This window comes from Lactuca serriola, chromosome 2, assembly GCF_051521515.1.
Source record: "Lactuca serriola cultivar US96UC23 chromosome 2, Lser_US96UC23_V15, whole genome shotgun sequence".
NCBI lineage: Eukaryota > Viridiplantae > Streptophyta > Magnoliopsida > Asterales > Asteraceae > Lactuca > Lactuca serriola.
The window spans coordinates 106,762,054-106,775,706 of NC_136409.1; the positions used below are offsets into that span (position 1 = coordinate 106,762,054).

General features: G+C 38.8%; 1 protein-coding gene across 1 annotated transcript; it reads left to right on the top strand.

The window, feature by feature from the left end:
• Window positions 1-7,772: 7,772 nt before the first annotated feature.
• Window positions 7,773-8,291, top strand: LOC145089448 (uncharacterized). Its single transcript, XM_079027886.1, has one exon. The coding sequence runs from the start codon at window positions 7,773-7,775 to the stop codon at window positions 8,289-8,291; it is 519 nt and encodes a 172-aa protein (XP_078884012.1).
• The last annotated feature ends 5,362 nt before the right edge of the window (window positions 8,292-13,653 follow it).

Below are 13,653 nucleotides of genomic sequence, written 5' to 3' on the forward strand. Positions count from 1 at the left end.
CTTCTTTATCTGACGTCTGTTTACATCTGTCTTTTTACCATCTTACTGCTGTTATGGAGACCTTCAACTCTCGTTTAGGTTGCGTTAGCTAAATATCGTTCGATCTTTAATTCGAGTTTTTAGCTCTCTACTGCTGCTACGAAACTTAGAAAATTCGTAACTTCTTCATACGAGGTCCAATTTGGGCGATCTTTTTATGCACGTTCACTGTTTAACGAAATCTATGACTTTTGTTTAGATACCTAAGGGCTAAACGCATTTTATTGGAATTTCACTTTTTACGTTTAAAATTTTTTTACCGGATGTGTCGTGAATATTTGAGTGGTCATAATCTTTTCATTATAACTCGGTTTTGAATGTTCTTTATGTTTTTGGAAACCTTGGCACGATATCTAACATTTGATGCATGCCAACTTTGGATTTTTGAACACTTAATTTTTGAGGTTAATTTCGTTGATTCCAAATAGTTCGTTGTATTTGACTTTTCAGCGTTACATTGATTTGGAAAAATATAGGGTTGTCACAGATAAGGTACTCCTGATTCCTAACTAGCTGCCAAATTAAGATATCTAAAGGAAGAGATAAAAAGGTAAAGGAATGTTGAATCATAAAGAGAGAAACATGAGATGAATAAAGTAATAAATTGAGAGAAATATCTGCAAACATTGAGAAAGTTGCAGAAACACAATCCATATTGGCGATTGAAGTTGAGACCCAAAATCATGGATTACAAAAGATAATGGAGATGGAAAAGATAGAAGTTTTGGACATGAAGTGGATAATTGAAGGGGACGAAAATAAGAAATTCCTCCAAGGATTCATAAATAAAAAATCTATATTGTAGCTTCTAAAATATTAGTGCATTAAATTATGTAGTAGAGTGTGTCATTATATTTCAGTTGAAGCTCATTCCAACAAACCTCACTCTTCATCTATAATGAAGTCTTAGTCCAATTATGATTCATAATATTTCTTTTGAATTCATCATCTTTTATACGTTGTTACATAAGGATTTTCTGTTAAACTAATTATCTCAAGTACATTCTCTTAGTTCTTCTTAAGTACTCTTATAATGTCCTTATAGTCATCCATTGACTTTCCCACGTATCTTATGAGATGATCACAACATAATCAAATATCATATTTGTGAATAATTTGGCATAAATGATGGATTCATTTGTCAGAATATAAATGATTTTATCTAGCTCAAACCTATGTGCTAGGTCCTTTTAAGGCAAGCTCAAAACAGTGTCATGTGGCATTGCCAAGAGTCCTCAAAAAAAATCATGTATCTTGATGTATTTCAAGATATTATTAACATAAACATAGAGATTTAAAACTTTAACATTCATCTTTTTCTACCTCTATAGATTTGACATTAAAGAATGTATTTTTTTTCATTCCTATATCCTCTATTTTTAGAATACTTTTCGGGTCAAGGCGAAACAACCTTGCATAGATGGAATGTTATTTCTCATGATTAAGTATGTCTTGTTCATATAAGATTAGGAATATCACTATTGCTCCTACTAGTTCTTAATAAACACATATGCTATCTTCATTTTGATGTAAAAATGTACTTTGTGTTTTCATATTAAAATGATGATTCAAAATTTGAGATGTTTGCTTATATCGACAAATGGATCTTAGGGCTTACACAATATGTTAGGATAAATTGGATTAATAAAACCTCCAGGATAAGCTATACGGAGTATGTGATTATTAAGAAAAGCAGTTTTTATTGAAATCTATTTCCCATCTCTTATAATCATATTATATGGTCATGGTAAATAATATCCTTGTAGACCTAGTCATATCTACTTGACAAATGGTTTGGTCATAGTCAATAACATGACTATGAGTAAAGCCTTTTTGTTAGGATGAAAATCCTTGAAAAGATCATTTATATTCTAACAGATTATAGCCAAGAACAAAACGGTGATTCAAAATATGTTTGATGATTAAAAGCAAGATTAAATTCTGAAATCTCAAAAAAATGGATCTCGTGGGAAGAAGTGTCTTGGGACAAGAACACGTCATAAAGATCTCGCAAAAGAAAAAGAGGTCTCTTGGTACAAACCACGAAAGTGTCTTTCCATAATTCCGTAGTGAAAATCTTGAACTTTTAATTGTTCATCGTCAATTTATTTAACTCTGTTGGATTTTAGGTTCACTCAGTACGTGGTTGATGAAACAAAATCATTAACACAGATGTTGTGTAACCATAAACCTCAGTTGAATTGCTGAGAGTCTCAAGGGTTACATTCATGAGTGTGAAGGTAGTGGAGAAGCATGAAGGTGGTTCTAAAGAAGTGAATGTTCCTCTGCTATGAGAAAGTGACCAAGCAGATAACTCTTAACTCAAAATGAGAAGAGTCAGGTAGCTCATGACTATTGTGAATTTAACAGCTTGGTTGGGAAGAAACGATTGGTAGGATTGATTCATTAAGGCTTCACATCAGGTTGATTGAGGCTTCGGACAACATGCGGCAACATGCTTCTAGGGACACTTAGCTAATAAATAAATAAAGAGATTTATACCCGCCCCATCCCACAAATTGAGAGATATGATACGAACTTATTCCTCCATGATATTCTTAAGATGTTTTTGGTGTTTTTATGATTTCTTAAATAAAAGAAATAAAATTAAACATAAATAAAATATTTTTTCATTTTGAAATTTTCTGAAAAGAAATTAAAATAGAAAATATTGAAAAACGAAACAAAGATAAAAAAAACATTATACATAATGTACAAAATGATATTGGAAAATTCAAACCACAAATGAACAGTTGACTGCGAATTACTATGATCGTTTGCACCGATTCGCAGCGTTAAAGTAGACTGTGAATGAACACTGGACTACGAACTACTACAAACGTTCGCACCAATTGAAGGTTGTTTTAGGCAAGGCTTTTGTGAACATGTCAGCTAACTGATCCGACGATCTTACAAAGTGAATTTCATTGTTGCCATCTTCTACGTGATCCTTAATGAAATGATACCTCAGTGCTATGTGTTTCGTCTTTGAGTGTTGCATTGCATTGTAACAAATGTGAATGGTACTCTCAGAGTCACAGTAGAACTAGATTTCTTTTAATAATTAAGCCATAGTCACGAAGCTGACTTTGAATCCAGATAACTTGGGATGTGCATGAGGCAACAACTATATATTCATCCTCAGTTGTTGACAAAGATACACAAGTTTGCTTCTTGGATTGCCAACTGACAAGTTTTCCATCAAGAAATTGGCATCCTCCAGTTGTACTTTTTATATCTAATCCACATCCTCCAAGGTCAGAATCCGAAAATGCGTGTACGAAGAATCCTGAGTTTGCTGGATACCAAATGCCAAGCGAGGAGATTCGTTTTAAGTACCTGAAGATGTTTTTCACTGTCGTCATGTGAGGTTCTCTAGGATTCGCTTGGAACCCAGCACAATAACAAATGGAAAACATGATATATGGTATACTAGCGGTTAGATACATCAATGATCCTATCATCTGACGATAAAGAGTCATATCAACTGCTAGTTTTTCCAGAGATGGTGTTACTTTCGTTCTGAATGTCAGTGGAACCTTTGCTTTTGCGTCTCCCACCAGTCCAAACATAGAGAGCAAGGTCTTCGTATATGCTTTCTGATTAATAAAAATTTCATGAAGCAATTCTCTAAGCATGGGTTCATCCAATACTTAAATCTCCATATCAAAAGTACTCATGAATACTACAACAAACCTTTGTTATGTCTAAAGTCTAAACCCTTAGACTATCAACAGTCTGATTCATGAAAGTCTTAATTCACTACGTACTTCCAAAAGTATGATTGACTACGGATGTTTGAATAGTCTTATTATTTTGGAAGTAAAACATGAAAAAAATGAAACACAACAATAAACAATTAACATAAATCACATACAAAACAGTCTATTTACACTAGTGATGTTATTTCAATATTCAATACTAGACATATTCACTTAAGTCTATTTATATAAAATGTTGTAAATAGTTTAAGCGAAATCGTATACGGAACAGTTTTATGACAAAACAATGTATGTGTCATAAATTTTCTGTCATAAAACTCATATTGCATAAGTAATAAGCTGCATGTCATGAAATCTGGGAATCGTGTGTCATAAAACAGCATATTAGCAAAATTTGTAAAATCTGTGTCATAAAACATCTATCACGAATTTCACTAGTGGTGTTATTTCAATATTCAATACAGAGAGTAGAACTTTGCATAAAACTATTAATGCTCTAGTGAGACACTATCTTACCGACTCCGATGCCTGAAGAACGTCATTAAAGTCATAACAGTCACATCAAGCATGGTTATAATGACACACGTAGGGATTAACAATTCCATCTTGATTTACGGGAAAACTTACACTTCACTGGTTTTATAAAGTATAAAACTACCCACTATTTTTAATACTCAATTGTTACTATTTTAGTCTTAGGGTCTAATACTACAGTTTCATACAATCAGAAAATATGGGATTTTTTGGGAACATACATTCACATGATTCAAAGAAACGTGCATACATATATTCATGGTTTTGGAAATGAACATATAATTCACTTTTATGGAAAATATTGGATTTTCTGGAAGCATGCAATATTTTTTTGTCAAGCAAAACAGATACAAGCTATTTTCATACAAAAATCCGTCTGAAGTCACCAACATTCTATGTTGATGCTTTTCAAAATGACTTGTATTCTCAGGAAACCAGTAAGTAGATACTCGAGCCATGTATTTTGGATATTTTGCTGCATTATGAAATTTACAATTCTGACGCTTTTCTGTAACATTTGGACAATTACAAAATGTAAACTTATGAAGATTGTAATCTTAATGTATGTCATTTGGTTGTTATGTCCATTTATAATCAATTGTGATGATACAATACAATGACATCATCCACCCACAAACATTTTCGTCGTCCTGGTTCTGTGGTGTGACAGATTGGTATCAAAGCGTTGTTTATAGTGAACAAGTATATCTAATCATACAAGATATACAACTATAAATAAATTCAGACTAAAACACTCTGACTAAAAGTATGCTTTAAAAATATAAGTATTTTATAAAAAGTATACCTACGTGTGAGTACGTCGAAAGTAGGGTCCTAATATGAAAGCAAAAAGTCTTTAGAGGAGTTGGACATCGCGACTAAACTTAGACAGTTATGTAGTCACATCTAGGTTAAATATAGCCTGATCAACTATATTTATTTGAGGCATGACCAACATGTGTTTAGAAGTAGTCGAGGTGGACAACAAAATCTAAAACTTACCAACTTTAAATCAAAAGGGGTCTAAAAACAAAACTAAAAGAAATAAAATACTATAAGGGTATTTTGGTATTCTTTCTATTTTCTCGTACTTACATATTCTCATATAGATGCCATACCAGACTTTCATCACCCAGGAGATCCTTTTCCCCCAAACCAAGGGAACGAGGGATGGATAGAGGAGGATTGAGAGGATGATCCGGAAGAGATCGAGGAAGAGGAGATCGATGAGGAGGTCGACAAGGAGGAGGAGGAGGATGATTCAGACACAGAGTCTGAAGTCATTGAACCTCCCAACATGGAGGGTACACCAGCGCATCAATAGGGCTACATTGGCCCTACGCCTCTCTGGGATTATGATCCTTAGAGATGGAGCATGCACCAGAGGTAGCGTCCACCTTTCGGGATGGAGCGAGGGTTCTATGATTTTCTCCATGGAGGACCCGCCGACCAATCCCTTCCTGACTTGGTCTGGCGGATCTCAGATATCGGTGATCTGCCTCAGACGACATCGAACGGAGTCGAAGATATGAGAGCTTTTGTGGAGCTCATGATGGCACACACCGAGGACCTCGCAAGGGATCTCCACGATGTAGACCGACTTGTTGAGGACCTTATTACCGCACAAGTGGAAGTAAGGGAATACCAGATGAGACATGCTACCCTTAAAGAAAGGGTACTGGTAGCCGAGCGTCGACTAGCTGAGCTGCAGGGTGCTTCGACTTTATCCCAGACACCACATGGGACTACTCGGTGAGAGTAGCATCTATCCAACTCCCCGAATATGATAGAATGGACATTGGGTATGCATTAGTGCTACCCCTTTCTTTTTATTTTGTATGTAGGACCGACCCTAAGTTTAAGTGATTACACTATTCAGAGGGTCGTGATATATTGTATTATGTACCACTACATTGTTACTACTGAAACAAATATGTGTTTTATTTACGGACGTTGTTGTCTGCTATGTAATATCTGTTCATTTTTATTTGGTACAACAGGATTTCAATTACATGTACAAAGTAATACTCCATAACCACTATCTTGACATACATATAAATGCAATGTTACATTACAATAGTGTTCAAAACGTAACTCTGATCAAAAACTCACGTAAATTCCATCTATAGCAGTAAAATGTCGCCCCGAAAGTACACCAAGCGTAAGAATATCACAACAACACCACCACCACCACCACCGCCTCCACCACAAATGGATTCGACCGCATTCTTGGCAGCAGTTTCAGCTGTAGTCACTGCGGCTCTGGCAGATATCAACAACAATGCTTCCAATGGAGGCGTAAGTGGGAATGGAACAAGTAGTTCTAACCATAGAGTTAATCAAGGGTCTCAATGAGTATGCTCATATAAAGACTTCACAAACGGGAAGCCAAGGCCATTCAAAGGAAGCGGGGGTGTCATAGCCCAAACTCGATGGTTTGAGAAGATGGAATCAGTCTTCAAAATTTGTGGATGTCCAGAAGAAAGCAAATTGAAATTTGCAACCTGTACTTTTGATGATAGAACCCTTTCGTGGTGGAATGGCCACATCAAGGCTCTAACGCTTCCAATGGCGAACTCGATGGACTGGGAAGACCTCAAGGCCATGATGCTTGAAGAGTATTGTCCTAGAAGGGAGGTACAGAAACTAGAGTTAGAATTATGGAATCTCACTGTAAAGGACTCCAACATTCAAGCTTACATTTCCAGATTCAGAGACCTGGAAATGTTGAATCTTGGAATGATCACCTCTGAGAGTAAGAAGGTCGAACATTTCATTTGGGGGCTAACTCCCCCGATTCAAGGGAATGTAATTACTGCAAATCCGACAACGTTCGACAGCGCCAAAAGCCTCGCACAAAAGCTATATGACCATGGAGTACAAAAGGGCGCAACGACTTCCGTCATTGAACCGAAGAAAGGAAATGATGACAAGAAAAAATCGGGAAACAAGAGAAAAGGGCAAAAAACTCAGGAATCTACAAAGATGCAACAGACAGTGGTTATTCATGCTGCTACCACTCCTGCCACACCAGCAGCGACCAAGCCATATGCGGGTAATCTCCCGAAATGTATAAATGCAACCTTCATCATCAGAGTGCGTGCCGAGACATGCACTGCACAAGCTGCAATAAGAAAGGGCACATCACCCAATATTGTAGCATGCTAGCACAACTGACCAATCAACCTACCAACGATGGTGTATGTCAAGCATGTTATGGGTGTGCAGAGATTGGCCACTACAAAAGAAACTGCCCAAAGGCCAACAAGCGAAATACAGGAGGAACGGGAAGAGTCTTAGCAATAGGACATGAAGAGGCTATGAAGGATCCGACAACAGTCACTGGTACGTTCCTCCTCAACAACGTCTATGCATGCATTTTGTTTGATGGTGGGGCAAAAAGAAGTTTCGTGAGTCATAAATTTAAACACCTACTCAATCAAAATCCCAAAAAAAAATTTAAATGAAACTTTCACGATGGAAATGGCTAATTGGAAAATGGAAACCACCAATGACGTATTCATAGGGTGCATATCAACTTTAAATAACCACTCCCTTCAAATCGACTTAATGTTGGTTACTATAGAGAGTTTTGATGTGATCATCGGCATGGATTGGTTATGCCCCCATCGTGCTGATATTATGTGCTATGAGAAGGGCGTTCTCTTTCACCCCCTAGTTATATATGGTGACAAACCCGATATGAATCTTCGTCTCATCTCATGTATCAAGGCACAAATTTGCTTACACAAAAAGAACCATGCCTTTCTAGCCTATGTTGTGGATAAAAAGAAAGAAGAAAAGAACATCAAGGACATCCCAGAGGTGTGTGATTTTCCCGGCGTGTTCCGTGAAAACCTTTCGGGAATACCTCCCGAACAACAAGTCAAATTTCCAATCGACTTGATACCCGGAGCCACACCGATCACCAAATCACCATATAGACTAGCTCCTATAGAAATACAAGTGCTTTCCAGACAATTGAGAGAATTTTAATAGACAAGGGGTTTATAAGGCTAAGCTTCTATCCTTGGGGAGCTCCAGTCCTGTTTGTCAAAAAGAAGGATGGTTCATTTCGCATGTGTATTGATTACCGTGAGCTTAACAAGCTCACCGTCATGAATTGATACCCTCTTCCCCGGGTTGATGATCTATTTGAATAGCTTCAAGGAGCAAGTTACTTTTCAATGATAGATTTAAGATCCGGATATAGCCAACTAAAGAATAGAGAAGAAGACATCCCCAAAACTGCCTTCCAAACCCGATACGGTCACTATGAATTTGTAGTAATGCCCTATGATCTAAAGAATGTGACTATAACATTTATGGACTTGATGAACCGAGTCTGCCAACCATATCTTGACAACTTTGTGATTGTATTCATTGATGATATACTCGTTTATTCACAAAGTAAAGAACACAGCCAACATCTGTAGCAGGTTTTGGAAACACTAAGGGTGGAGAAGTTGTATGTAGAATTCTCCAAGTGCGAGTTCTGGATCTGCAAAATGGATTTTCTAGGTCATGTGGCCAGTGAAGAGGGAATACATGTGGATCCCTCCAAGGTTAAGGCAATTGAAGGTTGGGCAACTCCAAGAACCCCAACGGACATCAAGCAATTCTTAGGTCTCGTCGGTTATTATAGGAGGTTCATCCATAATTTCTCCAAGATCGCCAAGCCACTCACCGCACTAACTCAGAAGGGTGAACCTTTCATCTGGGAGAAGAAACAAGAGGCTACTTTTCAAACTTTAAAACAAGCTCTCTGCAGTGCTCCGGTACTACATCTCTCAGAGGGAACGGAGGACTTCGTGGTATATTGTGATGCTTCCAATTAGGGGTTAGGTTGTGTACTGATGCAGTGCGGAAAGGTTATAGCCTATGCGTCAAGGCAACTGAAGACCCAAAAGGTGAACTATACCACTCATGATCTGGAGTTGGGAGCTGTGGTGTTCCCTCTAAAAAATTAGAGACACTACCTGTATAGGACAAAGTGCACTATCTTCACGGACCACAAAAGCCTCCAACACATCCTGAACAAGAAAGAACATAAAATGAGGCATCGCCGATGGGTCGAGTTACTGAACGATTACGAGTGCGAGATCAGTTACCACCCGGGCAAAGTCAATGCAGTGGCAAATGCTTTAAGCAGAAAGGAATATTCGGGTCGCCGAGCAAGAACGCTAACAATAACCATTCATTCTCATTTGTCTTCACAAATCAAGGAGGCTCAACTAGAAGCCTTGAAGCCGGAAAACATCGCAAACGCAGCCATGTGTGGGACGGACAAGAATCTTACAATCAAAGAGGACGGAGCCTACTACCTCATGGATTGGATCTAGACCCCTAAGTTTGGTGGTTTCAGAGACGTGGTCATGAACGAAGCCCACAAAACAAAGTACTTTGTTAATCTGGATTCCGAAAAAATGTACTTAGATCTCAAACAACACTATTGGTGGCCGGATATGAAAGCTGAAATAGCTACCTACATGAGCAAGTGCCTGACTTGCGCTAAAGTAAAGGTAGAGTATCAGAAGCCTATGGGACTACTACAACAACCAGAAATACCCGAGTGAAATTGGGAATGGATAACGATGGATTTCATAACTAAGTTGCCCAAGGAAACGGGCGGACTTGACACCATTTGGGTTATTTTAGACCGGCTGACCAAATCCACCCACTTCCTGCCAACAAGGGAAACTGATAAAATGGAAAAGCTAACTAGGATCTGCATAAAGGAGATTGTGAGATTACATGGCATGATAATATCTATTATCTCAGATAGAGATAGTAGATTTACCTCTCGATTTTGGCAGTCGCTTCAGAGGTCACTGGGGACCTAGGTCGATATGAGTACTGCCTACCATCCCCAGACAGATGGACAGAGTGAGAGGACCATCCAAACTTTAGAAGATATGCTAAGGGCATGTGCGATAAAATATGGCAAGGCATGGGATGTCCACTTTCCACTGATTGAATTATCGTATAACAATAGTTATCACACAAGCATCAAGGTCGCTCCCTTCGAGGCCTATATGGACGAAAATGCAGATCACCTATGTGTGTTGGTGAAGGTTGGAGACACAAAATTGGCGAAGTGTCTGGTACACAATAGTACTCTAACCGGTCTTGAAATCATTAGAGAAACAATTGATAAGATCATCCTGATTAGGGAACAACTAAAAGCGTCCAGGGACAGACAAAAGAGTTATGCGGATAAAAGTTGAAAGCCTTTGGAATTTCAAGTGGGTGATCGCGTACTGGTAAAAGTCTCTCCTTGGAAACAGATGATACGCTTTAGGAAGCATGGAAAGTTGAACCCAAGATAACTCGGACCATTTGAAATCCTTGTCAGGATTGGTCCGGTGGCTTACAATCTATAGTTACCACCAGGACTCAGCAATGTACACTTTGTCTTTCTTCTGTCAAACCTAAAGAAATGCTTATCTAACGAAACACTAGTTGTCCCGCTTGACGAGATTGAGATGAATGAAACTCTCCATTTCATCGAGGAACCCATGGAGATAATGCATAGGGAGGTGAAAAGAACAAAGCAAAGCTACATTCCTATTGTAAAGGTCTGATGGAGTGCCAAACGCGGACCTGAATTCACATAGGAACATGAAGACCAGATGATGCAAAAGTACCCCCACCTTTTCCCTAGTTCTTGAAGGCTACTATAGAACAGATTTTGAGAGGAAATTCCCTCTAACTAGGGGATGAGGTCACAACTAGCAATTTAGGGCTTAGATTACGGAGCTTCTACACAGCAATTTCCTCTATGTGACCTTGTAGCATCTAATTATTGAAATTCAAACTATAATGTTATATGAATTTATGTGTGCATACATTTAGAATCAAGTTAAAATAGCCTCGTGTAAGCCCAAATTTGATCCAATAGCTAAACAAATTCAATTTTGGGCCTTTGACCAAGAGTCTTCAGCCCAAAAACCCTATTGGATCGAAAACTCCCTTCCTTGGGCCTTATTGAGCCGAAAGCTTTTCCTTGGACCTTATTGGACCCAATTAAACCCAAAAACCCATACACACTCCAAACCGAAAACCCTTCTACCCTTGAACTTTAATGGACCGAAAACCTCTTAATGGACTAAGCTAAAACCCAAAAGCCCATGAACTTAGCCCATGTAGGCCGAAATCATATAGGATTTCAGTTTGGGAAGACAAAAACAAAAGAGAAAAGAAAATCAAAAACATTGACACCTCACGCATTTACATCCTATTACTCTTCATGTATCCATACCATGCATACTTTTACCTTCCATACATCCATACCCTACACCACATTGTACACCATGCAACCAAGTCAATTTCTCTCTCCCTTCTTAAGATCGGCCGTAAGCACCCAAACACACACACACACATTAACCACATTTTCAATCAACTTACTCTCCAAAACACTCTCCCTTCCTTCTCCAATTTTCGTATACCACCTTCAAGAGAAAATTCTTCAAGAAACTCATAAGAACTTGGTAAGTATTCTTGAAAACCTCTAGTGTTTTTTATACTTCTTTAACCTAAAACACCACCTTTACCCACACCGTTTTGTAAGTAGTCCCTATAACACAAGCAATTCTCGAGTATTCTTCAAGTTGTGCAAGGCTAGACTCAAAATCTTCTTCACTTCCTTCCTTCAACTCACGAAATCAACAAGGTGAGCTTCATACCCCATTCTTTTTCATGTTTTTCACTTATTTTCGCGCGGGGGGGGGATACAACTCAAGTTTTGTTTAATCATTGGATATTTGCATGCACCTACATGTTTATGTAACAATTTGAGCTTAGGATGTTGAATATCTCATGTTGATACACCATAAACTTGTGAATTACAAGCCTTATGTTTGCTAGATTAAGTTTATCCTTTGAACAATTACACGCATCATGGTTATGTGTTCAATATGGAACAAATACATGTGTAAAAAGGTTATTATCTTATATAGCTTCATAAAAATCATGATGAACATGTTCATTAACATATTTTTTATAAAAAAATTTGTGGACATGGGTTGGTCACTCAAAATTTTCAAAATCATAGTATGTATATATCCATTCATGTTTACTTTCGGATAAATACATATTGCCCATTTTAAAAACCAACACTAACATTTGGATAAATTATTAAGTATATCATTTATGGTGCTACTGTAACATCCCAGAATTCCAGGTATTGTTATATTCAGGATTTTGGGTGTTTTAAGAGGGGACTCGGCGAGTTGGAGCCTAGACTCGCCGAGTAGGATCGCAGATCTGGTCGCGGGTTCGCGACTGGACTCGACGAGTCCGGATATGGACTCGGCGAGTTGGCGCTGTTTAGCGAAAACCCTAACCGTTCAGGTTTGGGACGTATAAAAGGGACTTATTGGCCGTCATTGTTCATTTTAGCCTTCTGAGAGGAACCCTAAATCGATTGTGTGCATCTGGAGCAAGGTTAAAGGCCATTGGTGATTTTGAAGGAGTGGTTGTGCAAAGAAGAGAAGGGCTGGGCTAAAGGAACAGCAAGAGAGTCACGTTCTGAGGATTGGGGACACAAAGAGTACATCATCCAGGTAAGAATTCGAGTATACTTTGCTATGGTGATGTGTTTAGAGAATTAGGGTTTATGGAACCCCTTTTGTGGCTAGATTGAATGTTACCCTGGTCCCCCAAACGATTGTAACCTTGTATTGGGACCTTTGGAGGTCCAGAATGTCCCATGCCTGTGCATTTCGGGAATTGATGAAGGTTTTGGATTGGAATCCTTATGCCTTAGGTCAATATGTAAATTATAAGTCTTGGGGTGTATCATGAGCACCAAAATGAGGACCTTACGTGATGGACCAGTCTAGGAAGGCCAGACCTATGAATGGTCGGAGCAGTTCTGACCTTAGGAAGCAGTTTGAGCGGTTGCATGGCATGGACTCGCCGAGTCCGATGAACAGACTCGATGAGTAGCTTGAAGAATAACTGGGACTCGTCGAGTTGTTCTTCGGACTCGGCGAGTTGAGTCGGGGTGGCCCTGCGATTCTTCCAGGAGGAACTCGTTGAGTCAAGGGGGATACTCAGCGAGTTAGATCGCGGATTGAGTGAAGTTCTGAGTATGGGGACTTGGCGAGTCATAGGGTTGACTCGGCGAGCAGGGTCAGTCAGGGGTTGACTTTGACCTTGTCTTTGACCAAGGGTTGACCAGTGGTTCCAGGGGTATTTTGGTAATTGTTGATTACTGTTTGAGTTCAGTGCATTGGTGGCTGTCCAGAGGTGGAGATCGTATCAGTGATCGGAGCAGCTTGAGCTATCTATTCAGTCGGCAGTTTCGAGGTGAGTTATCCTCACTATATCGCTAGGGTTAATGGCACCAAGGCCA